At 44.9% G+C, this 27,593-nt stretch overlaps 1 protein-coding gene across 4 annotated transcripts in view; it reads right to left on the bottom strand.

Moving 5' to 3' along the window:
- The window catches only part of KIAA1328 (KIAA1328 ortholog), a 248,065-nt gene that overhangs the window by 49,503 nt on the left and 170,969 nt on the right, over window positions 1-27,593 (bottom strand). For 2 of the 4 annotated variants that reach the window (XM_087885498.1, XM_087885494.1), the window contains exon 10: window positions 24,898-24,997. In XM_087885498.1, the coding sequence (XP_087741624.1) occupies window positions 24,898-24,997 (100 nt within the window). Of the gene's footprint in view, window positions 1-635; window positions 2,308-22,338; window positions 22,704-24,897; window positions 24,998-27,593 lie in introns of those variants that run through there. The other 2 variants (XM_087885496.1, XM_087885497.1) reach the window with 2 other exon arrangements.

Genomic DNA, 27,593 nt, shown 5'->3' with positions numbered 1-27,593 from the left:
GTAGGGCCTCCAAGGGAGTGGGAAGGCTGTTTTCTCCCTTCCCAGATACACAGAGAAGATCTGGAGCCAGGTAAGAAAGAAAAACGGGCCTACCAGGCCATCATGTGCCAGGAGCGGGGGGGGGAGGGGGTTGCGCACGCATGCTTGTGGGCACGTGCGCACGTGACCCTCCCCCGCCCCCCCCCTCTCCTGACACGCGATGGCAAAAATGTTAGCCATCACTGGGATAGGATAGGATAGGATAGGATAGGATAGAGGTGGGAGGAATACCTAGATTAAATATTTTTTTTAATAATAAGTTTTTTTTATCTTTTTACACAAACACACACACAAACATACAACATATTTTTGCTGAACAGAGTATTTGGCCGGTTAACAAATTTAAACAGTTTTTAGTCCTTTCTACTAAAATTATAATTTCTATACCTCCTTTTTGCCATAGTATTTATTTTCATCTATTTTTTTTTTACCAATATTACCCTTCATTTTCATCTCTTAATTTTAACCAAATTCCATTTTTCCCTTCTATTCTATATTAAACCCCTTCCCAGGGGAATTTGGGAGGAAAGTCAAAAAAAAAAAAAAAAAGCATAGCAATTAAAATTTCGAGGCAATTAAAATCAAGAGACTTTGGATAGGTGATATTCTTTTTATTATTATATTGTTGTTTTGATTTATTCTCCTATTTTTCTTGTAAAGCATAGTAAAGAAAGTATGGAAGCAGGCAAGGGATGACAGATAGATGCTCTTTTTGTTGTTGTTATGAGTTACTTCTTTTTTTCCCCCTCTCGCTTTCTGCGTCCTTTTCCTTTTTCCTCTTTTAAGTAGGTGACATGATTAGAAGTCAGACAAGAAAGGAAGGAAAAGCTTCCTTTTATTAAAGGGCGATATGATCAAAAGCTAGAATAAGTGATAGAAATAAGAAGAGGGGGAAGATTAGTATAGACTTTTTATATTACAAAATGAAAGTAATAACAAGAAAAAATGTGGAATAATTGAATAATGATAGACTACAGATTAATATAAAGGTAAAGGTTCCCCTCGCACGTATGTGCTAGTCGTTCCCGACTCCAGGGGACGGTGCTCATCTCCGTTTCAAAGCCAAAGAGCCAGCGCTGTCCGAAGACGTCTCCGTGGTCATGTGGCCGGCATGACTCAATGCCAAAGGCACACGGAACGCTGTTCCCTTCCCACCAAAGGTGGTTCCTATTTCTCTACTTGCATTTTTTTTACCTGCTTTTGAACTGCTAGGTTGGCAGAAGCTGGGACAAGTCACGGGAGCTCACCCCGTTTACGCGGCACTAGGGATTCGAACCGCTGAGCTGCCGACCTTTCAATCGACAAGCTCAGCGTCTTAGCCACTGAGCCACCATGTCCCTTTAATTATATATAAGTATACTTATACTAATATAAGTATGCATTATTATTAGAAATATATAAGCAGACTGAATGTAAGGATTATGATTAACTTGATTAGCTTTATTTGTATTAGAATGTATGACACCCTGCTGCCACACTGTTCACGCATTGATTTGATATTTCGATTAAAAAAAAAACTTGGGAAAAAAAAGAATAGAATAGAATATGAATACGAATTAAGAATAGTTCCGTTCCATTTTCTATTCTATTCTTATTTCAATTCCCTCACAAGCCCCTCACCCTTCTAGCACTGATGATGCCACCCAATGGGGTCATGAAATGTCTGTGTTCTGTCCCCGTACCACGCACACACACCCACAGACGGCCCGGAGTTAATAAGCCACACGACAAAACTCTTTGAAGATAAAGCTGGCAGCAACCCAGTGGCTAGCTGCCAATTCAGACTTTACTCACACAAAACAAAGATTAGACTGCCAGCATTCCGATAAAACAGGCAGAGTTTCAACAATACAAGGATTAGTCTAAATGCAGTCCGATAAAGCAGGCAAAGTCCAGTAACGCAGAGATCATGGAGTATTTCCAGTTTTTGCTCGTCACAAACTGAACCGGCCACCACACCCACATTTATACCCTGTGGGGTGTGGTCCAGTGACTCAGCTAATCTCTGGCACGCCTTCCCCTCTGCTGTGCACGCTTCTCCCTGCGCCTCTGCCGAGGGTCCAGCCAGCACTTATCTCCTTCGTCGCTGTCCACCTATGGCTGCGGGGACGTGCTTGGCTCTGAGCCTATCTTTTGGCCTTCGGTGTCCTCCAGAGGCATTGCCAGAGAGGAGGGTCCTGGAGAGGGAGGCCTTGCCAACTCCTCTCCCTCACTCTCAGAGTCTGCATCTGTCGATAGCCCAGGCTCAGGCAACGGAGCCACAACAGTCTGCAAGAAAACAGCGAAACTCAGGGTGCACCAAGGACCCCTCTTTCGTATTCGTACAATTTGTAGGCTTTCCAGACATTTTATGCTTCTCTCCGAGCCATCCCATTTCCATAAGGAAAGGCCGCAGCCGTGACATGCCCAACCTACCCCAAAGGAATTTCACTTGGGACACAATGAAGGATGGTTTTGAATCTTAGGGGGGGGAAAAAAAGAGAAAAGAAACAGATTGCAAATAATCTGGGTAAAACGTCTGCTAAAAGCTGGCTGAAAGAATGTCCGTGCCTTTAAAGGAAGGGCCAGACAAGTATACTCCTTCGGTGGAAAGGAATAGCAAACCAGTAGTGATCAATCACGAGGCTGTTGATTCAATATGGAGGCAGCCGAAGAGCGATTGCTCAATCGCAGTTAATTCCGGAGGCAAGATTCATCCCCGAGAATATAAATTATAAGTGATATATATAAAGGACCCTACAATGGGTCCGTCTTTCCCCCCGTGCTTAATTTCTGTAATTCTGAAGACTTGGCTGGCGTGCTCTGGAAGTATATGGCAATCGCTGAAGTCGGCAAAAAGAGGAATTGTTGGGAAAGTTCCCGATTAAAAAGCTAAGGGAAGGTGTCATTATTAAGAGACAAACTGGGTGTGGGGTGTATTTGATCCTGGATGGATCAGAGATAACGACGGAGGTGATCAGGAGTAAAAAACTGTTGTACGGGCTGTTTAACAGAGTGCCTTGAATTTTTAACTTTTTGCAGTTACTTTAAACGGTTGAACTATTTTTTCTTCCATATATGTAATATAAAGGTAAAGGTTCCCCTCGCACATATGTGCTAGTCGTTCCCGACTCTAGGTAGCGGTGCTCCTCTCCGTTTCAAAGCCGAAGAGCCAGCATTGCTCGAAGACGTCTCCGTGGTCATGTGGCCGGCATGACTCAACGCCAAAGGTGCACGGAACGCTGTTCCCTTCCCACCAAAGGTGGTCCCTATTTTGCTACTTGCATTTTTCACGTGCTTTCAAACTGCTAGGTTGGCAGAAGCTGGGACAAGTAATGGGAGCTCACCCCTGTTACACGACACTAGGGATTCGAACCGCTGAACTGCCGACCTTTCGATCAACAAGCTCAGCCACTGAGCCACGGCGTCCCTCATATGTAATATATGAGGAGTCAATTGGTTTGCCAATAGATGTAGAGGTTTATAAATTTTGCAGCTGCTTTGCAGTCCTAATTCAGTCCTAGGCTACATTAAGAGATGGACAGAATCAAGCTCACGTGAAGTGTTAATGCCACTTTATGATGCCTTGGTAAGGCCACCCTTGGAATACAGCATCCATTTTGGTGGCCAAGATGTAAAACAGATGTGGAGACTCTGGAAAGAGTGCAGGGAAAAGCAACAAAGATGATTAGGGGACTGGAGGCTAAAACATATGAAGAACGGTTGCAGGATTTGGGTAAGTCTAGTTTAATGAAAAGAAGGACTAGGGGAGACATGAGAGCAGCCTTCCAGTATTTGAGGGGGTGCCACAAAGAAGAGGGAGTCAAGCTATTCTCCAAAGCACTTAAAAGCAAGACAAGAAACCATGGATGGAAACTAACCAAGGAGAGAAGCAATTTGGAATTAAGGAGAAATTTCCTGATAGTTAGAACAATTAACCAGTGGAACAGCTTGCCACCAGAAGTTGGGGTGCTTCATCACTGGAGTGTCAGGCTTCGATGCTATCTCAAAATAAATGAACTTCCAAACTGCCAATCTTTAAGGAAATTTTCTCTTTATTTGAGTACAGCAACCGGATCATGACTCTTCGTGGTCAATACTGACCTTTGCCCCCCAATCCCTCCCTTTCCGATCCCCAATTCTCTGCTTCTCATTGGCTATCTTCCAAGTCACTCTCCTGATTCCTTTCCCCGTTAGTTCACAGGAATGCTTCCCCCCCCCTCCTCATCTCCAAGGAGCCCGAATCTTCAAAGGGATTTAGCAGGCAAAAGTTCAAGCTTCATCCTCCCTTTTCTATGTCAGCGCTGAGACGCTGACATCGAGGTTTTTAAGAAGAGTCTGGACAGCCATTTGTCTGAAATGGTGTAGGTTTTTTCTGAGCAGGGGGTTGGACTAGAAGACCTCCAAGTTCCCTTTCCAATTCTGTTATTCTGTTAAGTGGGGGAACTACTATTGTTGCAATAGATTTGTCGGTGCTCAGCTAGCGGGGATAATATGTCTTTTTGTTTATTGTCTTTTAAAATTCATTTTTAATTTTTTTAAAAAATATTAATTTTAAAAATGTTTTTGTCTAGTTTTGTTTTGTCTCTGTTAAAAAAAAAAATCTTTTGGATTTTAATCTTTTCCGTAAAGTTAAAAAATAATAATTTTTTTTTTTAAAAAAAAGCAGAGAGGATGGAATCTACCTATCTGGCATGTAAAAAGAGTGGAAAAAACCCCAAACTGATCAGGAAAAAGGCCCAAAAGGAAGAAACAAGTATTTCTCATAGCTTTAACAGAGGAAAAAGTGACAGTGAAGTCTATGTGGTGTAAAAGTATATTTCTTACAATTTCAGTGAGGAAGTACAACACTATATTTTGGGCGGGACTAGAGAGAAATCTCTACAAAAGCAGGATATAGGTGTAATATAGACAGGAGGAGAAATAGGAAAAGGAGCCACAGTTTAGAGGCAAAGGTGCTGGCTGAGAAACCAGGAGATGGTGAGTTATAGTTCTGCCCTCGGCATGAAATGACTGGGTGACTTTGGGCCAACTACCAGGAGATGGTGAGTTCTAGTCCCACTTCAGGCAGGCAACCTGGCTGGGTGACTTTGGGCCAATCACCAGGTGAGTTCTAGTTCCACCTTAGGCATGAAACCTGGCTGGGTGACTTTGGGCCAATCACCAGGAGATGGTGAGTTCTAGTTCCGCCTTAGGCATGAAACCTGGATGGGTGACTTTGGGCCAATCACCAGGAGATGGTGAGTTCTAGTTCCACCTTAGGCATGAAACCTGTCTAGGTGATGTTGGCCATTCACCAGGAGGTGAATTCTAGTCCCACGTCAGGCAGGAAACCTGGCTGGGTGACTTTGAACCAATCACCAGGAGACAGTGAGTTCTAGTTCCACCAGGCATGAAGGCCAGCTGGGTGACTTTGGGCCAATCACCAGGAGACGGTGAGTTCTAGTCCTGCCTTAGGCAAGAAACCCAGATGGGGGACTGTGGCCCAATCACCAGGGCATACATCCGATATGATGGTTTGCATTTATTTGCAGGGCCTCTGGACTCTGGAGCAAGATGCATTTTTTCCCTTGTAAAAATGCGATGACCGTCCCACACGGACAGTGGCTCAGGGGTGGGTTCTAATATTTTTTACTACCGGTTCTGTGGGCGTGGCTTATTTTATGGGCGTGGCTTGATGGTCATGTGACAATTATTTAGGATTTAGCAGAGGTACTGGTCTACCAGGCTTTTAACTGCTTGCAGAGCTGTACCGATCTACCCATTTATTTTTGCAGGCACTGATCTACTCATGTATTTTTGCAGGCACTGACCTACCCATTTATTTTTGCAGACACTGATCTACTCATGTATTTTTGCAGACACTGATCTACTCATGTATTTTTGCAGACACTGATCTACTCATGTATTTTTGCAGACACTGATCTACTCATGTATTTTTGCAGACACTGATCTACTCATGTATATTTGCAGGAACTGATCTACTCATGTATATTTGCAGGAACTGATCTACTCATGTATTTTTGCAGGCACTGGTCTACTCATGTATATTTGCAGGCATTGATCTACTCATGTATTTTTGCAGACACTGGTCTACTCATTTGTTTTCTTTTAACACTGATCAGCTGTAGGGCAGCCCTTTGAAGCCCCGCAGCAAGAGTTTAAACAGTTTTTTTCCCTCTAGCCATCAGCTGGGACTCAGGAGGCAGCAATAGATTGAGGGTGGGACCAAATAAAAGTTAAGAATAACAGAGTGGGTGGGTGGGGGGCGCGGCAGAACCGGTTCAGTGACATCATATCGTCACCGCTACCAGCTCGGGAGAACCGGGCTGAACCGGGAGGAACCCACCACTGCAGTGGGTATAATGTAACTGAGAGTGGGGACACAAATTCTTTTGCTTGAAGAAAAAAAAAAAAAGAGATCTTGACAAAGAAAGGAAGTTTATGACAAAACCCAGATACAAAACTCTCAGCAACGTGAAAAAGGCGTAGAATTCATTCTGATGGAAAATTGCCGGAAAGAGAAGTTTGGTGCAAAGGTGCTTTTCACACCCTATGGATCCAAGGCAGCATATGGGGTCTGTGTCTGTGTGTCACGCACACACACACTCTACAGAAATAGGCTCGTGCCCTGTCTGCTGTGCCTTTAATCAAATCTGCAGGGCGCTGAGATTATTATATTCTTCTAAACTTTTTACTCATTTCGTGCCGGTGATTTCATTAAGTGAGATGGCAACATCTTTATTTTTTTAAAAATAATAATAATCAAAATTGAAATGTTTCAATAAACCCAATTTTCATTTTAAATCGTCGAAGGTGATTTGATGCAGACGAGGCAAAAAAAAAAAAAAAGAAAGAAAGTTAAAAAGCACAATAGCATTAGAGCGTTTGAAAAACCGATCTTTTCCCCTCTTTTTAATCACTTTTAAAGAAAGCCTCCGAGGGGAAAAAAAAGGGATTTCCCCCCCCTCTTTATTGAGGTTGGTGTTTCAATTTATTGACTTTGAAAAAGAGAAAGAGAGGGAGGGAGGGAGAGGGAGAATTATACATGCATCTAGTAAGAAAGTACTTTTGTTAACTACGTCTTAAAAACTTAAGATGCCTGGATAGAAAGAGGCAAAGGAAATGTCGAAAAAATATGTATAAAAAGAATTTGGAATCCAGAAGAAATAACTGAAAGACTCAATTTGGAGCGAAGTGCATTATATTTGTAAAACCGTTGAAATAAAATCTGATTCAAAACCACTGGAGCAACCAACTTTCACTTCCCGTCGCTACGTGACACTGTTCTTCTGTGAGTTTTGCCTCCTTTTACAACCTTCCTTGCCACAGTTGTTCAGTGAACCATTGCAATTGTTAAAGTCAGTCAACCGGTCGTTAAGAGCCGAGGTGGCGCAGTGGTTAGGGTGCAGTACTGAAGCTACTTCAGCTGACTGCTAGTTCAGCAGATCAGCGGATCAAATCTCACCAGGCTCAAGGTTGACTCAGCCTTCCATCCTTCCGAGGTGGGTAAAATGAGGACCCAGATTGTTTGGGGGCAATATGCTATTTAGTATACTGTCTTTGGTGTAAGCCGCCCAGAGTCCTCGGAGAGTGGGCGGCATAGAAATATGACTAATAAATAAATAAATAAATAAATAAGTGAGTTTGGCTTTCCCTGTTGACTTTGCTTGTCCGAAGATCCGAAAAGGGGATCCACATGATCCCGGGACATTGCAACCGTCATAAATACGGGTCAGTTGCCAAGAATCAATTTGGATCGTGTGAACATGAGGATGCTGCAAATGGTAGTTAAGTATGTTAAGTAAGTTATGAAAAAACAGTCGTAACTCACTTTTTTCAGTGCCTTTGTAACTTTGACTGGTCACTAAACAAATTGTTGTAAATTGAGGATTACCTGTATTTGGCCAATTATGAACCGGTTCCAGTGGTGGGTTCCTCCCGGTTCGGCCGAGCTGGTAGCGGTGACGATATGATGTCACCGAACCAGTTCTCTTTGTTCGGGAGTTGGGCCCTCCCACTCAGCCCCCCACGTTATTCTTACCTTTTATTTGGCCCCACCCCCAATCTATTCGCTCCCTCCTGAGTCCCAGCTGATCGGCTAGAAGGAAAAAAACTGTTTAAACTCTTGCTGTGGGGCTTCAAAGGGCCGCCCTACAGCTGATCAGTGTTAAAAGGCAGTGTGGTGGTAGACCGGTGCCTCCAAAAACAAATGAATAGACCGGTGCCTCCAAAAACAAATGGTGCCTCCAAAAACGAATGGTAGACCGATGCCTCCAAAAACAAATGAGTAAACCGACGCCTCCCAAAACAAATGAGTCGACCTGTACAGCTCTGCAAGCAGTTAAAAGCCTGGTAGACCAGTACCTCTGCTAAATCCGAAAGAATTATCACATGGCCATCAAGCTACGCCCACAAAATAAGCCACGCCCACAGAACCGGTAGTAAAAAAAATTAGAACCCACCCTTGACCGGTTCCCAAAGACACTTAATTTGGATCACGTGACCTTGTGGATGCTGCAACGTTAAGTGTGAAAAACGATCGTAAGTCACGTTTTTTCAGTGCCGTTGTAACCTCGAACGGCTGCTAAAGGAACTGTCATAAATTGACCCTGCCATAAATCAAAAAACATTCGGGATATAAATACTTGCCTACAGAGATGGTTTGAGGAGACTGGCAAACTGGAATATGTGGCTGGATGAAATGTTCTTGCTACCCTTACCACTGTGTACGTTAGAAGCCTTAGTAAGGTCACACCTGGAATCCTGCATCCAGTTTTGGTCACCACAGTATAAAAAAAAGACGTTGAAACTCTGGAAAGAGTGCAGAGAAGAGCAACCAGGATGATTAATATCACTCTCTATATATCACTAATATCACTCTATAAACCTTTAGGAAGACCACACCTAGAGTACAGCATCCAGTTTTGGTCACCATACTATAAAAAAGAGGTTGAGACTCTAGAAAAAATGCAGAGAAGAGCAACCAGGATGATTAGAGGACTGAAGGTTAAAGATACGATGAACGGTTGCAGGAAGAGGGCATGGCTGGTTAGCGAAGAGAAGGACCAGGGGAGACAGGATATAACATCTTCCAATGTTTGAGGGGCTGCCCCAGAGAGAAGGAAGGGGGTCAAGCTATTTTCCAAAGCACCTGAAGGCCAGACAAGGAACAATGGATGGAAACTGACCAAGGAGAGATTCAACCTGGAAATAAGGAGACATTTTCTGACAGTGAGAACAATCAATCGATGGAACAGAAGTTGCCTTCAAGAAGTTCTGGGAGCTTCATCACTGGAGGCTTTCAAGAAGAGACTGGACTGCCGTCTTTCAGAAATGGGGTAGGGTCTCCTGCTTGGGCGGGGGGTTGGACTAGATGACTAACAAGGTCCTTTCCAACTCTGTTATTCTATATTTCTATATTCTATTCTATTCTATCACACACTCTGCTAGAGAGAAGTTCTCTGAAAATGGGCTCCAGGACGAGTCCGAAAGCTCAGAAGACAAAACCTTTGGTCCTGGTAACCAACCCAGATTGGATCCTCCAACCTTATCTTGGGACACATAGATTCACCTTCCTTCATGAGGACTACCTGCATTGGGAAAGTGGGAAACTAAGCAGAACGCTGTGAGTCACCCAGATTTTCCCAGGAGGAGAAAGCAGCGCATGAATTTTAAACCAGGCAAACTCTTTGCATAATGCGTCTCGGAACTGAAGTTGCATTTGGAGAGGGGAGGCATGTGTTGTCAACACTTCCCGCCTTGGTACAAGACTCCCAAAAGAATCGCTGGAGCGTTTTCGAAGCTCCGGCCTCTTGGCTTAAGCGGAGGGGTGCAGAGACGGAGATGATGACAGCTCAGGATTTGAATGTGGGAGGGGGAGGGTGCCTAACAGGACCACTTCTGGGCATGGAAAGAGAGGGGGGAGGCTCACTTATGTTCTCCATCTCTCCGTGGCTTGTGTTCTGTTTTAAGAAGAAGTAATCTAGGAGGTGTGCCAGGAAAAAGCAGGGATGAGGGTGGGGAGAGAGAGAGAGGAGAGAAGAGAGAGAGAGGAGAGAGAGAGAGGGAAAGAGAAGTAAAAAGAGAGAAAGAGGAGAGAGAGGGAAATAAAGAAAGAGAAGAATGAAAGAGAAAGAAAGGGAAAGAAATAGAAGAAGCAGAAAGAGAGAGAAAAAGGAGAGAAAGAGAAAGAGAGAGAAAGAGGAGGAAAAGAGAAAGAGAAAAAGAAGAAAGAGGAAAGAAAGAGACAAAGAGAGAGAGAGGAGGGAAAGAGAAAGAGAAAGAAAAGAGAGAGAGGGAAAGAAAGAAAGAAAGAGAAAAAAAGGGGAAGGAGAAAGAGAGAGAAAGAGGAGAGAAAGAGAAAGAGGAGGGAAAGAGAAAGAGAAAAAGAAGAAAGGAAAGAGAGAGAGAGGAGGGAAAGAGAAAGACAGAGAGAAGGAAAGAGAAGAGGAGAAAAAGAGAGGAGAGAGAGAAAGAAAAAGAAAGAGAAAGAGAGGGAACAGGGAAGGTATACATACTGGTATATATCCATTGTATTGCATGGCATCACTTCAGTCGACAACACAGATACTTGCATTGATTCTTTGAAGTTACAATGACACGGAAAAAAGTGACTTATGACCAGCATCTCCATTGTCATGGGATCAACATTTAGATGCTTGGCAACTGGCTTGTACTTATGACAGACCCAGCATCCCGGGGTCCTTGTGATCCCCTTTTTGTGACCTTCTGACAGGCCAAGTCAATGGGGAAACAGGTGGCCTGCCAGATTCGGACGATGAGGAGGTTGGGGAGGAACTTGGGCCAGTTCTGGAGCCTGAGGAAAGCTCTGATGGATGCTCGGCGTCGGACGCAGAGATAGACCCAGGACCCTCCGGCATTTCCCAGCCACCGGAGAGGCCGCTGCCTTTGGAGGCTGAGATGAGGGAGGAGGAGGAGGGACAGCTGGGGCCTGTGCCAGATGCGCATATGTGCAGAGCAGATAGGAGAGGTGAACAACGGAGGACAATGAGCTGGATTGGGAAGCAAAACCAACGTGGACACTGACTGGCCCCTCCCTGGCTGGGGAATAAATAGAAGGAAAGGGGAGGGGTGGTTGTAGGAGACAACCGTTCGTATTTCTGGCAAGTTTGCTCCTTGTGAGCTTCATGCGACAAAGACTGCCTTGCCACAACTGAGGTTTGTCTATTTCTCTGACTTAATTGGCAGCCTCCCGGCTGGGAGCTCCCAGCCTTGCATTGATCCTAACCAGCTGATAAGGACTATTGCTTCAGTGAACTCCTTGCCTGGACTTTCTCTTGGGGAAGGCAGTTCTTTCCCAACTTGTAAATAAAGAGGGTTTTTTCCAGTGGTGAAATCCAAATTTTTTTTACTACCGGTTGTGGGTGTGACTTGGTAGTTGTGGTGTGGCTTGGTGGGCGAGGCAGGGGAAGGGTATTGCAAAATCTCCATTCCCACCCCACTCCTGGGGGAAGGATACTGCAAAATCTCCATTCCCACCCCATTCTGGGGCCAGCCAGAGGTGGTATTTGCCGGTTCTCTGAACTACTCAAAATTTCCGCTACCGGTTCGCCAGAACCTGCTTGATTTCACCCCTGGTTTTTCCTTTGCGGGGAGTCTGTTTCTTGCTTCTGAGAAAGGCTGGGTCAGAACACTTGGATTCACTTAACAGTCATCTGACTAACTCAGGGGTGGCGAACCTTTTACTCATCGCGTGCCAAACAGGTATGCACTTCGCTTAAGCGCTGCTCTCCCCCATGCGCTGTGCACGCAACCACATCATCTGCACATGCACATGGCTTTCATGTGGCTTCCCCCGTGTGTTGTGCGTGCAATTGTACCATCTGTGCATGCGCATGGCTTATGCATGAGCATGAATGCCATCTGTGCATGCGCTTGCTGTGTGCAGGTACTCATATGCCCATGCACAAATGCGCATGCATGCACAGGAGAGCTCCGAAGACAAACTGGGTCTCCGGAATTGTGCACATGCACACCAGAAGCCCGAACACCAGCTGGGGCACATGCGCAGGTGAGTTGGACGACAGCTCGAGTGCCCGTTAGTTCGCTCTGCGTACCACCTCGGGCACGCGTGCCATAGGTTTGCTAACATGGGACTAACTTAACAACCAAGTGATTCACGAAGGTCATAAAATGGGGAAAAGCTCACTTTACAAGCGTCTCACTTAGTGACGGAAATTTTGGGCTCGATTGTGGTCTTAAATTGAGCATCACTTGCAGATCTCGCTCTCTTTTAAAACCTAGGCTGGTTGTGAAACCAGAATCCATTTGCCGTTCCGGAGTTTAGCAGCTGCAAAATCTCTGACTCGCCGATGAGACGCAACACGACACCTCCCGACGAGACACAACGCAACGCCTCCTCCCTCGGGGGCTCCTCTAAAAGGGGTTAAGCCAGCTTTCCATGCTGTGATTTATACCGCATTTTCCTGGGCTTCTTTCTTAGCTCCTGAGTCGTAATCAACTTATTGTCACACGGCTGAGTGACGGAAACCTTGCCCAACTGACAGGCGTTCGGATGCACTCAACGATCCCAGGAGGCACCTCATTTTCATATAAAATCCTATCGGGAGTTGCAGAGCTGAATGCAAAATCGCAACAAAAACGTCGAAAAGACAAGGAACTGAAAGGGAAAGTCCCTGCAACGAGTCCCAGCACACCCCAGCAAAAATTTGGGGGAAGAAGGAGGGGGAATGGGGGGAGAGATGATGAGGAAGAGGAAGAGGAGGAGGGGGAGGAATAAGGAGAGAAGGAGGAGGAGAAGGGAAAGGAGGAGGAAAGGAGGAGAGAAGGAGGGGGAGAAGGAATAAGGAAGGGAAGGAGAAGGAGTTGGAGAGGAGGAGGAGGAGGAGGAATAAGGAGAGAAGAAGGAGGAGGAAGAGGAGGAGGAGAAGAAGAAATAATAATAATAATCAAAAAGACGAAGAGGAGGAGGAGGAGGAGGAGGAGAAGAAGAAGAGGAAGAGGAGGAGGAGGAAGAAGAAGAGGAGGAAGAAGAGGAGGAGGAAGAAGAAGAGGAAGAACAGGAGAAAGAAGAAGAAGAACAGGAGGAGGAGGAGGAGGAGGAGGAAGAAGAAGAAGAAGAAGAAGAAGAAGAGGAGGAGGAGGAGGAGGAGGAGGAAGGAGGAAGAAGAAAAAGAAGAGGAAGAGGAAGAGGAGGAGGAAGGAGGAAGAAGAAGAAGAAGAGGAAGAAGAGGAGGAAGAAGAAGAAATAATAATAATAATCAAAAAGACCAAGATCCAATGTTAGATTAATGCAAATATGTGCCTGCCAGCGAGTGTACTATTTGATTAAACTGGCATACATCAAGTACAATTAGAAAGGTTATTTATAACTAAAAAAAAAATACATAATTCTGTATTTTAATGAGGGTGACAATTAGAGCCGATGGTTGCTAATTAACATTAATCTCTTGGCACTGAAAGGCAGGGAGCTTTCGACAGCATTTCGTTCTCTTAGCAATGGACACAATCCCCCACCCCCACCCCTCCCTGCCAAAATGGAGCTGGTAATGACAGCCCTTTGCTCGCACGAATTGTCCATCTTACGCACAAAAGGATTCTACTCAACAAAAGGACCTTCCTTCCTGGCCCCTCCGCAAAATCCCAGGTATCTAACGGGAGGTTCTCAAGTCATCCAGGTCATGGTTGTCCCAAAGATGCTTCCCACCCCACATCCCCCAAGAGGCAACTGGGATTTCTGGTTTTACTTTGAAGACGTTTCGCTTCTCATCCAAGAAGCTTCTTGAGCTCTGAGCCCGGATAGTTGGCCTCTTTTGGTTCCTTTCTTCTCTGCTGACTGAAAGAGAAACTGAATTTTTATGATGGTGGGCCATGCCATCTCCTAGAATTCTGCCTTTCTTTTGTACAGGCTCTTCGTTTTCTCTTCTTTTAAAAAGACAAGCAACTTGGAATTAAGGAGAAACAGAAGGAACAATTAATCAGTGGAACGGCTTGCCACCAGAAGTTGTGGGTGCTCTATCACTGGAGGCTTTCAAGAAGAGACTGGACAACATTTCTCTAAAATGGTATAGGCCAGTGATGGCTAATCTTTTTGCCATCATGTTCCAGGAAGGGGGGGGAGGAGGTTTGTGTGCGTACGTGCCCACACCCATAATTCTATGCGTCCCGCCCTGTGCATGCGCGTGCAACCCCCCTCCCCTCCGCTCCTGGCATGTAATGGCCCAGTATGCATCTGGGGAGGGAGAAAACAGTCTTCCCCCACCCTTGGAAATGAGCCTGAAAGGGCTCATTTCCCAACTCCCAGTTGGACAGGAAGTGACTTTTTTGCTGTCCCCAGCCTCCGGAAGCCTCTCCAGGAGTCTCTGGAGGCTGGGGACAGCAAAAAAATCACTTCCTGTCCAACAGGGAGTTGGGAAATGGGCCTTTTCAGGCCTCCAAGGGGGGTGAGGAGGCTGTTTTTGCCCTCCCCAGATGCATAGAGAGAATCTGGAGCCAGGTGAGAAGGAAAAACGCCTTCCCCACCTCCCCAGACCCTCCGGAGCAGGAAACAGCCTGTTTCCCTACTTCTGGTGGGCCAGAAGGCTTGAAAATCAGCTGGCCGGCACGTGCATGCGTGCCGAAGTTGAGCTGGTGTGCCCACTGATATGGCTGCACATCCCACCTGTGGCATGCGTGCCATACGTTCGCCATCACAAGTATAGGCTCTCCTATGTGGGCAGAGGGTTGGACTAGAAGACCTCCAAGGTCTCTTCCAACTCTGTTATTCTGTTAATTAATCAGTGGAACGGCTTGGCTTCAGAAGTTGTGGGTGCTTCATCCCTGGAGGTTTTTAAGAAAAGATTCGACAACACTTTGTCTGACATGGTATAACGACTCCTGCTTGAACAGAGGGTGGACTGGAAGACCTCCAAGGTCCCTTCCAACCCATGTTATTCTGAGAAAGGGACAAAAGTGGTTTCAGAAAGTGATTTCTGAGAATCCCAAAGAAGCAACTATCTCCACCAGCGTCAGGCACCACAACCAAGAGGAATTCTTCAATGTCTTTGAGATCTTTCAGAAGCTTCTGCCAAGTTCAACATCTTCTGACCTCTAGGTTCCTTAGTGTCTTCTTCTGTCAACATTTCCATTCTACTCATTGGATGAAGGTTTGCAGGAATCAATATGTCTAGTCTAAAGAGGAGAAGGTCCAGGAATGACATGCTAGCTCTCTTCCAGTATTTGAGGGGCTGCCACAGAGAAGAGGGGGTCAAGCTATTCTCCAAAGCACCAGAAGGCAGGAGAAGAAACAATGGATGGAAACTCATCAAGGAGAGAAGCAACCTGGAACTAAGGAAAAATTTCCTGACAGTTAGAACAATTAACCAGTGGAACAGCTTACCACCAGAAATTATGGATGCTTTTAAGAAGAGATTTGGACAGCCTTCTGTCCAGGCTGGTATAGGGTCTCCTGCTTGAGCAAGAGGTTGGACTAGAAGACCTCCAAGGTCTCTTCCAACTCGGTTAGTCTGTTCCTCCACGGAACACGCTTTGTGAATTAGAACTTCAACAATTTTAAATGCCTGAGGAGTAGTAGCTTAAATGAGCTTTTTTTGGTGATCTCCTCTGGAGAAGTCCTACCCCAAAGTCTCTTGACGAGACTGTGAGTCAGTTGCCAAGTGTCTGAATTTTGATCACGTGATTATGGGGATGCTACTATGGTCATAAGTGTGAAAAATGGCCATTAGTCACTTTTTTCAGTGCTGTTGTAACTTTGGTCACTAAATGAACTGTTGTAAGTCGGGACTAACCTGTAAATAAATATGATAGATAGATAGATAGATAGATAGATAGATAGATAGATAGATAGATAGATAGATAGATAGATAGATAGATAGATAGACAGACAGACAGACAGACAGACAGACAGACAGACAGACAGACAGACAGATAATAGATAGATGCACAGATGATAGATAGATATATGAGATAGACGACAGAGACAGATAGATATTGATGACACACAGACAGACAGAAAGATAGATGCACAGATGATATAGATAGATGAGATAGATGATAGATAGATGAGATAGATAGATGATAGATAGATGAGATAGATAGACGATAGATATTGATGTCAGACAGACAGATAGATAGATGAGATAGATAGATAGATGAGATAGACAGACGATAGATAGATGATAGATAGATGAGATAGATAGATAGAAGATAGAGACAGATAGATATTGATGACAGACAGATAGATAGGTAGAAGATGGACAGACAGATTGATGCTGATGACAGATAGATAGATAGATAGAAGGAAGAAAGAAAGAAAGAAAGAAAGAAAGAAAGAAAGAAAGAAAGAAAGAAAGAAAGAAAGAAAGAAAGAAAGAAAGAAAGAAAGAAAGAAAGAAAGAAAGAAAGAAAGAAAAAGAAACCTCAGTGTGTCTTTCTCAGTTTTGGGAGTCCGACACTCCGGGAGAAACTGAGTTAGTGGCAAAACCAACTTCTCCGCCATCATCACCTTTAGAATTTGAACATATGGGGCCCATCCGACCATCCAATGATGCGTGATAAGAAAGTGCGATACATTCCATATTTATCGGGGGAAGTGCGAGAGAGAGAGAGAGAGAGAGAGAGATGACTCCTTTCTGCATAACGAAGTTGGCCGGCCAAACTCCGGGTAAGCGGTATTAATGTCCCATGGTCAGTATTATTGAACCTCAAAAGCAATAAACTGCGAGTCGATAAATATTACATTTGCAACGTACTTAACATTCTCTCCACTGTCTCTGGCACTTATTACACATTGTAACCGCAAGTCTACAATACATTATTCATATCTGGGGTGTCAGGGAGTGATGGATTGCTGTAAGAGAGGCTGTCCTTTAAATAAATCAACAAATAAAAATGCAAATGTTAACATTTTACAGCTACAACTTTCCCCCACCCTTTCTCCATCCTGGATGGAGGGGAGGGGGGGGAGAATGAAAATTTTCACATTCTATGGACAGCTAGCAGAGGGAACAATTAACAAGCTACACAGTGAGTAAGAGAGATTAATTTGCCGGTGTCTGCTTTGATCACTCGCATATGGGACCATATCCAACTTTTCGGGATGTTACCATATTTTTCGGAGTATAAGACGCACCTTTTCTCCCCCCAAAAAAGAGGGTGAAAATCTGGGTGTGTCTTATACTCCGAATGTAGCCCCGCCCAGCCTTGCAAACGTAGATTTCAGAGGCTGAAAGAAGCTTCAGAAAAAAAGCCTCAGAAACGAAGCTTCAGAAAGAAAAAAAAGCCTCTGAAAGGCTTTTATCTAAAATAATATGGCAAGCAACAAAAGAAGAATCAGCAAAGGTTCTAACCAAACTACGTTAACAAATCTGGAGAATGACACCATAGCCAACAGATCAGAAGAGGTTAATCTACATACCAATTCCAAAGAAAGGAGATTGAACAGAGTACAGATAGTCCTTCAGAAAAAAAGCCTCTGAAAGAAGCTTCAGTAAAAAAGCCTTTTTTTCCGAAGCTCTGTTTCATAGGCTTTCAGAGGCAGGAAAAAAAAGTTTTTTCTGCAATGGAGTTTCATAAGTTTCAGAGGCAGAAAAAAAACCAAAAAAAAAAAGCAAGGCACAGAACTCACAATCAACGAACCTGTTGCTAAAATTCACCTCTGGAAACAGCTGGTTGGGGGTATTCCGGGAGGCCGATCCACCCCCCAATCAGCTGTTTTCTTATTTTCCTCCCCAAAAACTAAGGTGCATCTTATACTCTGAAAAATATGGTAAATTCTCCTCCGGGAGAAAGGGGAACGATCAACTTTCCTTAACATCACGTGAGGAGTTAGTTCCTCAAGATCACGTGAAGTGTTGGTACCGCTTTGTAAACGCCTCGGGAAGGCCACACTTGGAATATTGCATCCACTTTTGGTGGCCACGATGTAAACCAGGTGTTGAGAGTTTGGAAAGAGTGGAGAGAAGAGCAACAAAGAGGCTCAGGGGGCTGGAAACTAAAAGCCAAGGCAAACTTAGGCTGCATTCACAGAGGGATAGAATCAAGATCACGTGAAGTTCTAGTATCACTTCATAATGATGTGATAAGGTCACAATTATAATATGGCACCCAGTTTAGGTCACCACAATATAAAAAAGGATATTGAGACTCTGGAAAGAGTGCAGAGAAGAGCAACGAACATGTTTAGGGGACTGGAGGCTAAAACATATGAAGAATGGTTGCAGGAACTGGGTATGTCTAGTTTAATGAAGAGAAGGACCAGGGGAGACATGAGAGCAGTCTTCTAATATATCTCAGGGGCTGCCCCAAAGAAGAGGGAGTCAATTTATTCTCCAAAACCCCTGAAGGCAGGACAAGAAGCAACGGATGGAAACTCATCAAGGAGAGATTCAACCTAGAACTAAGGAGGAATTTCCTGACAGTGAGAACAATTAACCAGTGGAACGACTTGCCACCAGAAGTTGTGGGTGCTCCATTACTGGAGGCTTTTAAGAAGAGACTGGACAGACATTTGTCTGGAATGATATAGGGCAGTGATGGCTAACCTTTTTGCCATTCCTGCCACGAGAGGGGGTGGGGGAGGGGTTGCGCACACACGTGCCCACACCCATAATTCTATGTCCCCCCCTTCTCTTACACCTGGCTCCAGAGCCTCTCTAGGAGTCTGGGGAGGTCAAAAACGGCCTTCCCCACCCTCCCGGAGGCCAGAAACGGACCGTTTGCCAACTTCCGGTGGGACTCCTAGACAGGCTCTGGAGCCAGGTGAGAGAGAAAAACGGGCCTTCCCCACCACCCCCTGAGGCCTTCCGGAGGCAGGAAACAACCTGTTTTCCTACTTCTGGTGGGCCCAGAGGGCCTGAAAATCAGGTACGCTCACGTGCCCACTGATATGTGGCACGCGTGCCATAGCTTCTATACATAAAAGCTATGTATACATATACATAGAAGTCCCTATACTTCGCCGGGTATAAGGTCTCCTGCTTGAGCAGAGGGGTTGGACTAGAAGACCTCCAAGGTCCCTTCCAACTCTGTTATTCTGTTAATATTTGCAACCTCCATTCTCCCCATCACCGGGGTTTATTTTTTTCCTGAAAATATTAAAAAGGTTCGTTTTCAGCGTCAAGATATAACATGGAGAAAAGGTGTTTTGTCGCAGAGATCCGTTTGGAAAAAAACCCCTTAAAACCTCATTTAGTTATCCGAGGCACCAACGTCTCCACAGCCGTGTCTCTAAACGGCGCGCAGCTAATTCGCGTTTTTATTTACTGCAAAGTGTTGAGTTGAAAGGATCTGGAGGGGTAAATGCTGCACTGTGGACTACATTCAATACGCAGCTCGGAGCCCGGCGTATTACATCAAATATTAATTGGTTTAAAAGTCCCTTAACGGCCATCTACCTGATCAGAGATACGCTGGGAAACGCTTGCAATTCTTCCTAACAGCCCCACAACACAAATTCGCACGAGGTAATTTGAGGGGTTTGTTTCCCTCACCCCCCGCCCGCCTAAACCCTCTAAAAGGATACCGCTGTTGAGACACGCTCAAAGTGTGTGTGTATGTGTGTGTGTGTTTGTTGCTCAATGTGAGCGTTACAGGAGATTGCAGGGCACGGAAGCCATGTCAGATTTGCAGATGGTAGAAAGAGCAGGATTTCTCAACCTGGTGACTTTAAGATGTCTGGACTTCAACTCCCAGAATTCAGATTCTGACCGGCTCAAGGTTAATTTAGCATTCCGTCCTTTTGAGGTTGGTAAGATGAGGAGGACCCAGATTGTTGGGAGAAAGAGGCTGACTATGTAAACTGCTTAGATAGAGAGATAGAGTTAGATAGATAGATAGATAGATAGATAGATAGATAGATAGATAGATAGATAGATAGATGGATGATGATGGAGGTACATGGGGGGGGCATTGAATTATGAGTGTGGGCACGCGCATGCTTTTGGCACCCGAGTGAAAAAAAGGTTCACCATCATTGTGCTAAAACTTTAAATTAAGCAAAATTAAATTACATGTCCTGAAAACTTATCCCATCCCCATCATCCTCTCTCTCTCTTTCCCCCTCTCTCCCCCTCTCTCTTTTGCCCCTCTTTTTTTCTCTCTCCCTCCCCTTCTTTCTCCCTTTCTCCCCCTCTCTTTCTCGCTCTTTCTCTCTCTCCCTCCCTCTCTCCCCTCTCTCTTTCTCCCCCCCCCTCCTTCCTCTTAAGTCTCCAATATGGTTCAGCAAAGATTCGGTCCCTTCGCAAAGCAAAGCGTGAGGGTTTAACTGTTCAGTGTGGCTTATAGCTACTGACAGATCTTTAACTTTACTGGCACCCCGGCAGCTATAATTCTCCATATTGATTCCTTTAGTTAGTTAAACCTGCAATCTAAGCTTATCACCCACCCGGTGATATATGGAGACCGACCTGCTTGCCCAAGCAGCTTTGGCTGATGAAGGATAGGATGGGTTGAGGGTCTCGGGCAGAAATACATTTGCCCGCTTAACCATTTTCAATTAGAGAAGCCCCTGAGTAAGGGGAAAGACCAGTCCAATTTTTTAACCTGGTCGGTTATATGCAACCAACATTTTGGAAATCTGGCTTATCGATTGCTTTGATCTATCCCAATGGTGTCAAACTCAAGGCCCACGATGTGGTTGGATCTGGCCAGTGGTGAAATTCAAATTTTTTTTTACTACCAGTTCTGTGGGTGTGGCTTGGTGGGTGTGCTGTGGTTAGGTGGGTGTGACAGGGGAAGGATACTGCAAAATCCCCATTCCCACCCCACTCTGAGGCCAGCCAGAGGTGGTATTTGCCGGTTCTCCGAACTGCTCAAAATTTCTGCTACCGGTTCTCCAGAACCTGCTGGATTTCACCCCTGGATCTGGTGCAAGGGGTCGTCCTGGAAAATGTAAGGGGCCAGCCCGGATTACTTCGGCCTGGTCTACCCAACGCAAAGAAGAAACATGCCAGCAGTTTGGGGAGTGGCGTCAAACTGGCCACGCCCATCCAGCTGGCCAAGTCCAGGGAGTGGCGTCAAGCTGGCCACACCCACCCAGTCGGCCACACCCACCCAGTCGGCCATGCTCTGCCGCCCTCCCCCCCCCAAGGTCAACCACAGCCCTGATGCGGCCCTCAATGAAACTGAGTTTGACATTCCTGGCATAAGGTCTCCTATCTTGAACAGGGGGTTGGACTAGAAGACCTCCAAGGTCTCTTCCAACTTCTGATATTCTTTCTCTTCTATGAGAAGAGCCCTGTGGTTGTACGTTCGTATGATTTCATCAACCGAATTAGAGAAGTCTTCTACATTCGGAAGGAAAAATGAATTATCCTAGTCAAGAGGTTAAAAATTGGGCAGCATGGAAATCAGTGGTGAAATTCAATTTTTTTTTACTACCGGTTCTGTGGGCGTGGCTTGGTGGGCGTGGTGTGGCAGGGGAAGGATATTGCAAAATCTCCATTCCCACCCCACTCCAGGGGAAGGATATTGCAAAATCCCCATTCCCACCCTGCTCTGGGGCCAGCCAGAGGTGATATTTGCCGATTCTCCTAACTACTCAAAATTTCCGCTACCGGTTCTCCAGAACCTGTCAGAACCTGCTGGATTTTATCCCTGATGGAAATGCAAGAACAGGCAAATATGTTTGTATGTTATCATGTAACTGCCTAACAAGTCACACAACTCTCCTCAGCAGAAGCTGCCCAGGGAGAATTCCTCGTGTTTAATGTCCACCTTATAGCTGAAGGTAGTCCTCAATTTACGACAGGTCCTTTTAACAACCATTTGGAGTTACGACGGCCCCAGAACGGGTGCTGTGTGGCCCCGTAAAGTGTTTCTAGCCGTTGTAAAATGTTGCCCCCATCCTGTGGTCACGGAACCAGGATTTGCGATATTTTTTGTTGGTTTCTGGCATCAAAACCATATTTGGAAAAACAGTTCCCTTAATGACCAGGCTGTTGCCTTAATGACAGTGTGATTCGCTTAATGACTGCCGTGAGAAACGTCAAAAAAATCCACCCACGTCCAGCCACGTGGCTGCCTCAACTGATAACAACAATGATTTATGACTGGATTTCTGGACTCCCATTGTAGTCGTAAGTCAAGGACTACCTATGCAACCAAAACTGGTGGTTGCAGCTGGGTAGGAGGAGAACTCAGACCAAGACTCAGAGATCAAATTCTCTCCTGATCATTCAGATATATATGGATAGTCCTCGACTTTTGACCATCATGGAGTCTGTCATATCACTGTCATAACTCATGAAGATTGCCAAAATTCTGTCACCGTCCAAACCTTATGACTTTTTTGGGGTGGCAGTTATTAAGTGAAAATCATCACAGTCATTAAGTGAATCCATGGTCACTAAGCCGGTGCAGTCATGTGACCACAGGGGGGAAGGGCAAACTGGGTCATAAGTAACTCGCAGATACGTCCGTCAGAATTTCAAATGGTTCTTAAGTGAGAGGTGATAAAAAAAGGACTGCCTGTATCAACTCCCAAATTCCCAAATGTTCCTAAAAAAGACAAATGGGGGGAAAAAAATGCCAATTCTTAAGGGTCGTTCGGATACCCTTTTACCAACGTAGCAGAGAGAGGAAAGAAATCTCCTGAAGCGCAACTACTTTGCTATCTGGGAAATTAATTTCTGTAAGTACATTTTTCATTATTCATTTATTGCAAATCCAATGAAATTAATATTGTCCCCAGGCAATTTAAGGCTCTGGAAAAAGAAAAAGAAAAAAAGGAGAGGTTCAGTCTGAGTTCAGAGACAGCCACACGTCAGAAGAAGCGGGGGGGAGGTGGAGTCAAGAGAGCAATCAGCCCGGAACTCTTACGCTCCCACAAACAGCGCTAAGTCCGATCTGTCTTCAATTCCAATGACTCTTAACTAGCACCAATTTAGAGCTGACCGTTAGCTGACTCGATTATTCTGTTTAGGCATGAGCAATGAAGATGCTTAACTGGAGCTTAGCATGTGGTCCTGATTCTTTGCATGGCAGGGAGGGACGGAGGGAGGAGATGGAAATGAGAAGAAGGAGGGAGGGAGGGAGGAAGGAAGGAAGGAAGGAAGGAGATGGGAATGAAAAGGAGGAGGGAGGGAGGAGATAGGAATGAGAAGAAGGAAAGAAAGATGGGGGAGGAAGAAAGGAAGGAAGGAAGGACGGGAATAATAACAGAAGGAAGGATAGAGATGGTAATAATTTATTTATTTTATTTTATTTAATTAAATTTCTATACCGCCCTTCTCCCAAAGGACTCAGGGCGGTGAACAGCCACAGGATAAAACACATAAATACAAAAATTTAAAATAGAATAAAAACGAATTAAATAATTTGGCTGAGACAAATTTAAAAATACCCCATAATTTAAAAACAAATTAAAATTTACATTTAAAAAGGGGAGAAGATTTAGGCCAGGCCAGCTTGATGAAATAAGAAAGTCTTGAGAGCACGATGGAAGGTGCGCAGATCCGGGATCCTCCGTATCTCCGGGGGGAGCTCGTTCCAGATAGTAGGTGCCCCCACAGAGAAGGCTCTCCCCCTGGGGGCCGCCAGTCGACATTGTTTGGCCGACGGCACCCGGAGGAGCCCCTCTCTATGGGAGCGTACTGGTCGGTGGGAGGCTATTGGTGGTAGCAGGCGGTCCCGTAGATAACCAGGTCCTAAGCCATGGAGCGCTTTAAAGGTGGTAACCAACACCTTGAAGCGCGCCCGGAAGACCACCGGGAGCCAGTGCAGCTCGCGCAGGAGAGGTGTTACATGGGAACTCCACGTTGCTCCCATAACCACCCAAGCGGCCGCACTCTGTGCCAGTTGGAGCCTCCGAGTGCACCTCAAGGGGAGCCCCATGTAGAGAGAGTTACAATAGTCCAGATGAGAGGTGACGAGGGCACGGAAGGAAGGAAGGAAGGAAGGAATGAGTAGGTGAGGCAGAGTCTGGGGGCAGAGTCAAGAGAGGAATCAATCTGGAGTCATTACATTCCCACAAGCTGTCTGTCCAGCCCCTCATGAATCACCTTATCTAGTGCTAATTTAGTGCTGACTGTTAGTTGACTGATTCTTTATTGATTTAGGCATGAGCAATAATTCAGATGAACTGGAGTAAACGTGTATTCCTGATGCTTGGCGCCTGACACATCAAGCACATGTGACCAACAGAAGGCCACCCGGGATTAATCCGGGTTTGTGTCCAAAAATTGCCCCCAGTGGCTGCTAAAAACCTTCGGGTGCCATCATTCTACATTCATCACTACTTTGTACCCGGGGTCCTTAAGATCACATATGCTGTTTAATTTAATCTAATCCCACTGGCTAAATGATGGACCAATCACCAGGAGACAGGGAGTTCTAGTCCTGCCTTAAGAATTGAAAGCCAGCTAGGTGACTCTTGGCCAATCACCAGGAGACAGTGAGTTCTAGTCCTGCCTTAAGCCTGAAAATCAGCTAGGTGACTTTGGGCCAATCAGCAGGAGACAGTGAGTTCTAGTCCTGCCTTAAGAATTGAAAGCCAGCTAGGTGACTCCTGGCCAATCACCAGGAGACAGTGAGTTCTAGTCCTGCCTTAAGCCTGAAAATTAGCTAGGTGACTTTGGACCAATCACCAGGAGACAGTGAGTTCTAGTCCCACCTTAAGCATGAAAGTCAGCTGAATCAATCACCGGGGGAAGTGAGTTCTAGTCCCACCTTACAGACAAAAACCACCTGGATTAGTTAGGACCAGTCCCTCTCTCTCTCAGCTCAACCTACCTCACAGGGTTGTTGTTGTTGTTATTGTTGTGAAAATAGAAGGAGGAAGGTGCGTTGGATATGTTCGCCGCCTTGAGCGATTTGTAAAAATAATAAAAGCGGGATACAAAATAAGTACCTAAAATAAAATAAAAATGACGGGGGCAGTGCCTAAACCAGGCCTCTTACCGCCAAGCTCCTTGCTGCATTGGGGAGGTGGCTGCAGTCACAAGCTCCTTCTTGACGGCTGTCACTCCAGGAGACGTGGCGGAATCCTTCCCAGACGTCCCTGTGGAAAGAGGGGGAACATTTTCTTGCTTTGTCTGGTTTTTAACAGTGGGCCCACGCAGCGTGCTGTTCTCCAGGGAGCTTTAGATACGGCGAATCAGCAGGCTAAGTTCTTCCCAGTGACAGGGAAGGGATGAAATATATAGTATGGTAGAATAGAAGTAGGAGTAGAAGAAGAATAGAAGTAGAATAGACTAGAAGTAGAAGTTCAATAGAAATAGAAATAGAAGTAGAAATAGAAGTAGAATAGACTAGAAGTAGAATAGAAGTAGAAAGTAGAAGTAGAATAGTAGAAGTAACTAGAAGTAGCAGAAGAATAGGGTAGAAGTAGAATAGAAGTAGAAAGTAGAAGTAGAATAGAAGTAGAAGTAGAATAGAAGTAGAAGTAACTAGAGATAGCAGAAGAATAGAGTAGAAGTAGAAATAGACTAGACTACGGTAGTAGAATAGAATAGAAGTAGAATAGAAAGCTGTAGACTAGAAGTAGACTAGAAGTAGAAAGTAGAAGTAGAAGTAACTAGAAGTAGCAGAAGAATAGAGTAGAAGTAGAATAGAATTTAGAAGTAGAATAGACTAGAAGTAGAAATAGACTAGACTCCGGAAGTAGAATAGAATAGAAGTAGAATAGAGTAGAAGTAGAAGTTGAAGTAGAACAGGAGTAGAATGCAGTAGACTAGAAGTAGACTAGAAGTAGATAGACTAGAAGTTCAATAGAAGTAGAAGGAGTAGAAAGCAGAAGACTAGAAATAGAAGTAGACTAGAAGTAGAAGTAGAATAGTAGAAAGAGAAGTAGAATAGAAGTAGAAGTAGAACTAATTAGAAGTAGAAGAATAGAGTAGAAGTAGAATAGAAGTAGAAGTAGAAGTAACTAGAAGTAGTAGAAGAATAGAGTAGAAGTGGAATAGAAGTTTTATTTGTCCATTTTACGACCTTTCTTGCCACCGTCGTTAAGCGAATCACTGCAGTTATCAAGTCAGTCGTACAGATGTTAAGGGAATCTGGCTTCCTCATTGACTTTGCTGGTCAGAAAGTCACAAAAGGGGATCACATGACCCAGGGACATTACAACAGTCAGAAGTACGAGTCAGTTGCCAAGCGTCTGAATTTTGATATATGCAACCCATATTAAAGAGAGGCCAGGGCTTCTGTCACATCTTTGTGGTTGCCATCTTCACATGTTTTTAACCTGTCTGGCAGACCCCTCGGGTAAACATAGCAAGTTTTGATTTGGTATTCAGATTTAGCATTTATTCATTCGTTCGTTCGTTCATTTTTATTTATCAAATTTTCAAACCTTTGTCATGCTATCAACAAATCACAATGTTGTATAGGGTAGCCTTCCACTTACCTATAATTTTCTATAATTTTCCTAGCAAACGGCTCTGAAAGAGGGAGTGGACAATAAAAGGGGAAGAGGAGAACTGGGCAGGGAGGTCAGACTATTTTTCAGATATTTAATTCACAAGGAAGAACTCACGAAACAATGGAGGGTGGCAAGCCTCATCCATGGTACTTGCAGGAGGGGGGGGGGAGAAGAGGAGGAGGAAGGGAAGGGGAACAGGAAGGGGAAGGAAGAGCAGAAGGAAGAGGAGAAGGAGGGGGAAGGAGAAGGAGGAGAAAAAGGAGGAGAAGGAATGAAGGAGAGAAGGAAGGGGAGGAGTCGGAGTCCTCGATGCTCTCTGAGCTTGGTGGTTTTCTTGCAGACGTTTCACTAGGTAACTTCATCAGTGCTACAAAGACGTGTGGTTTGCAGAGAGGTGGAGAAGGGGAAGGAGGAGGGGAAGGAGGAGGAGAAGGAGAAGGAGAAGGAGAAGGAGAAGAAGAAGAAGAAGAAGAAGAAGAAGAAGAAGAAGAAGAAGAAGAAGAAGAAGAAGAAGAAGAAGAAGAAGAAGAAGAAGAAGAAGAAGAAGAAGAAGAAGAAGAAGAAGAAGAAGAAGAAGAAGAAGAAGAAGAAATTGTGGGGTCCTTGGTGCTCTCTGAGCTTGGTGGTTTTCTTGCAGATGTTTCATGACCCAACTAGCTAACATCATTAGTGATAGAAGGGAGGGGGGGTTGTGGAGAGGAGGAGGGGTGAGATGGGAGGAAGAGGAGGAAGAGGAAAAGAAGAAGAAGAAGAAGAAGAAGAAGAAGAAGAAGAAGAAGAAGAAGAAGAAGAAGAAGAAGAAGAAGAAGAAGAAGAAGAAGAAGAAGAAGAAGAAGAAGAAGAAGAAGAAGAAGAAGAAGAAGAAGAAGAAGAAGAAATAATTGTGGGGTCCTTGGTGCTCTCTGAGCTTGGTGGTTTTCTTGCAGACGTTTCATGACCCAACTAGCTAACATCATTAGTGATAGAAGGGAGGGGGGTTGTGGAGAGGAGGAGGGGTGAGATGGGAGGAAGAGGAGGAGGAGGAGGAAGAGAAGAAGAAGAAGAAGAAGAAGGAGAAGGAGAAGGAGAAGGAGAAGGAGAAGGAGAAGGAGAAGGAGAAGGAGAAGGAGAAGAAGAAGAAGAAGAAGATGACGACAGCTTTAGAAAAGAAAGATAAAGGGGAAAAAAGAAACAAAAAAACAACCCACAGTGAAAATTGCCCCTGAAAACTTCACGGATGGCACCGGCTTTCTTT

This window comes from Pantherophis guttatus, chromosome 2 (assembly GCF_059756535.1).
Source record: "Pantherophis guttatus breed Tessera chromosome 2, ASM5975653v1, whole genome shotgun sequence".
Taxonomy (NCBI): domain Eukaryota; kingdom Metazoa; phylum Chordata; class Lepidosauria; order Squamata; family Colubridae; genus Pantherophis; species Pantherophis guttatus.
The sequence above is the reverse complement of the archived record's forward strand: the minus strand, read 5'-3'. Positions and strand labels throughout refer to the sequence as shown.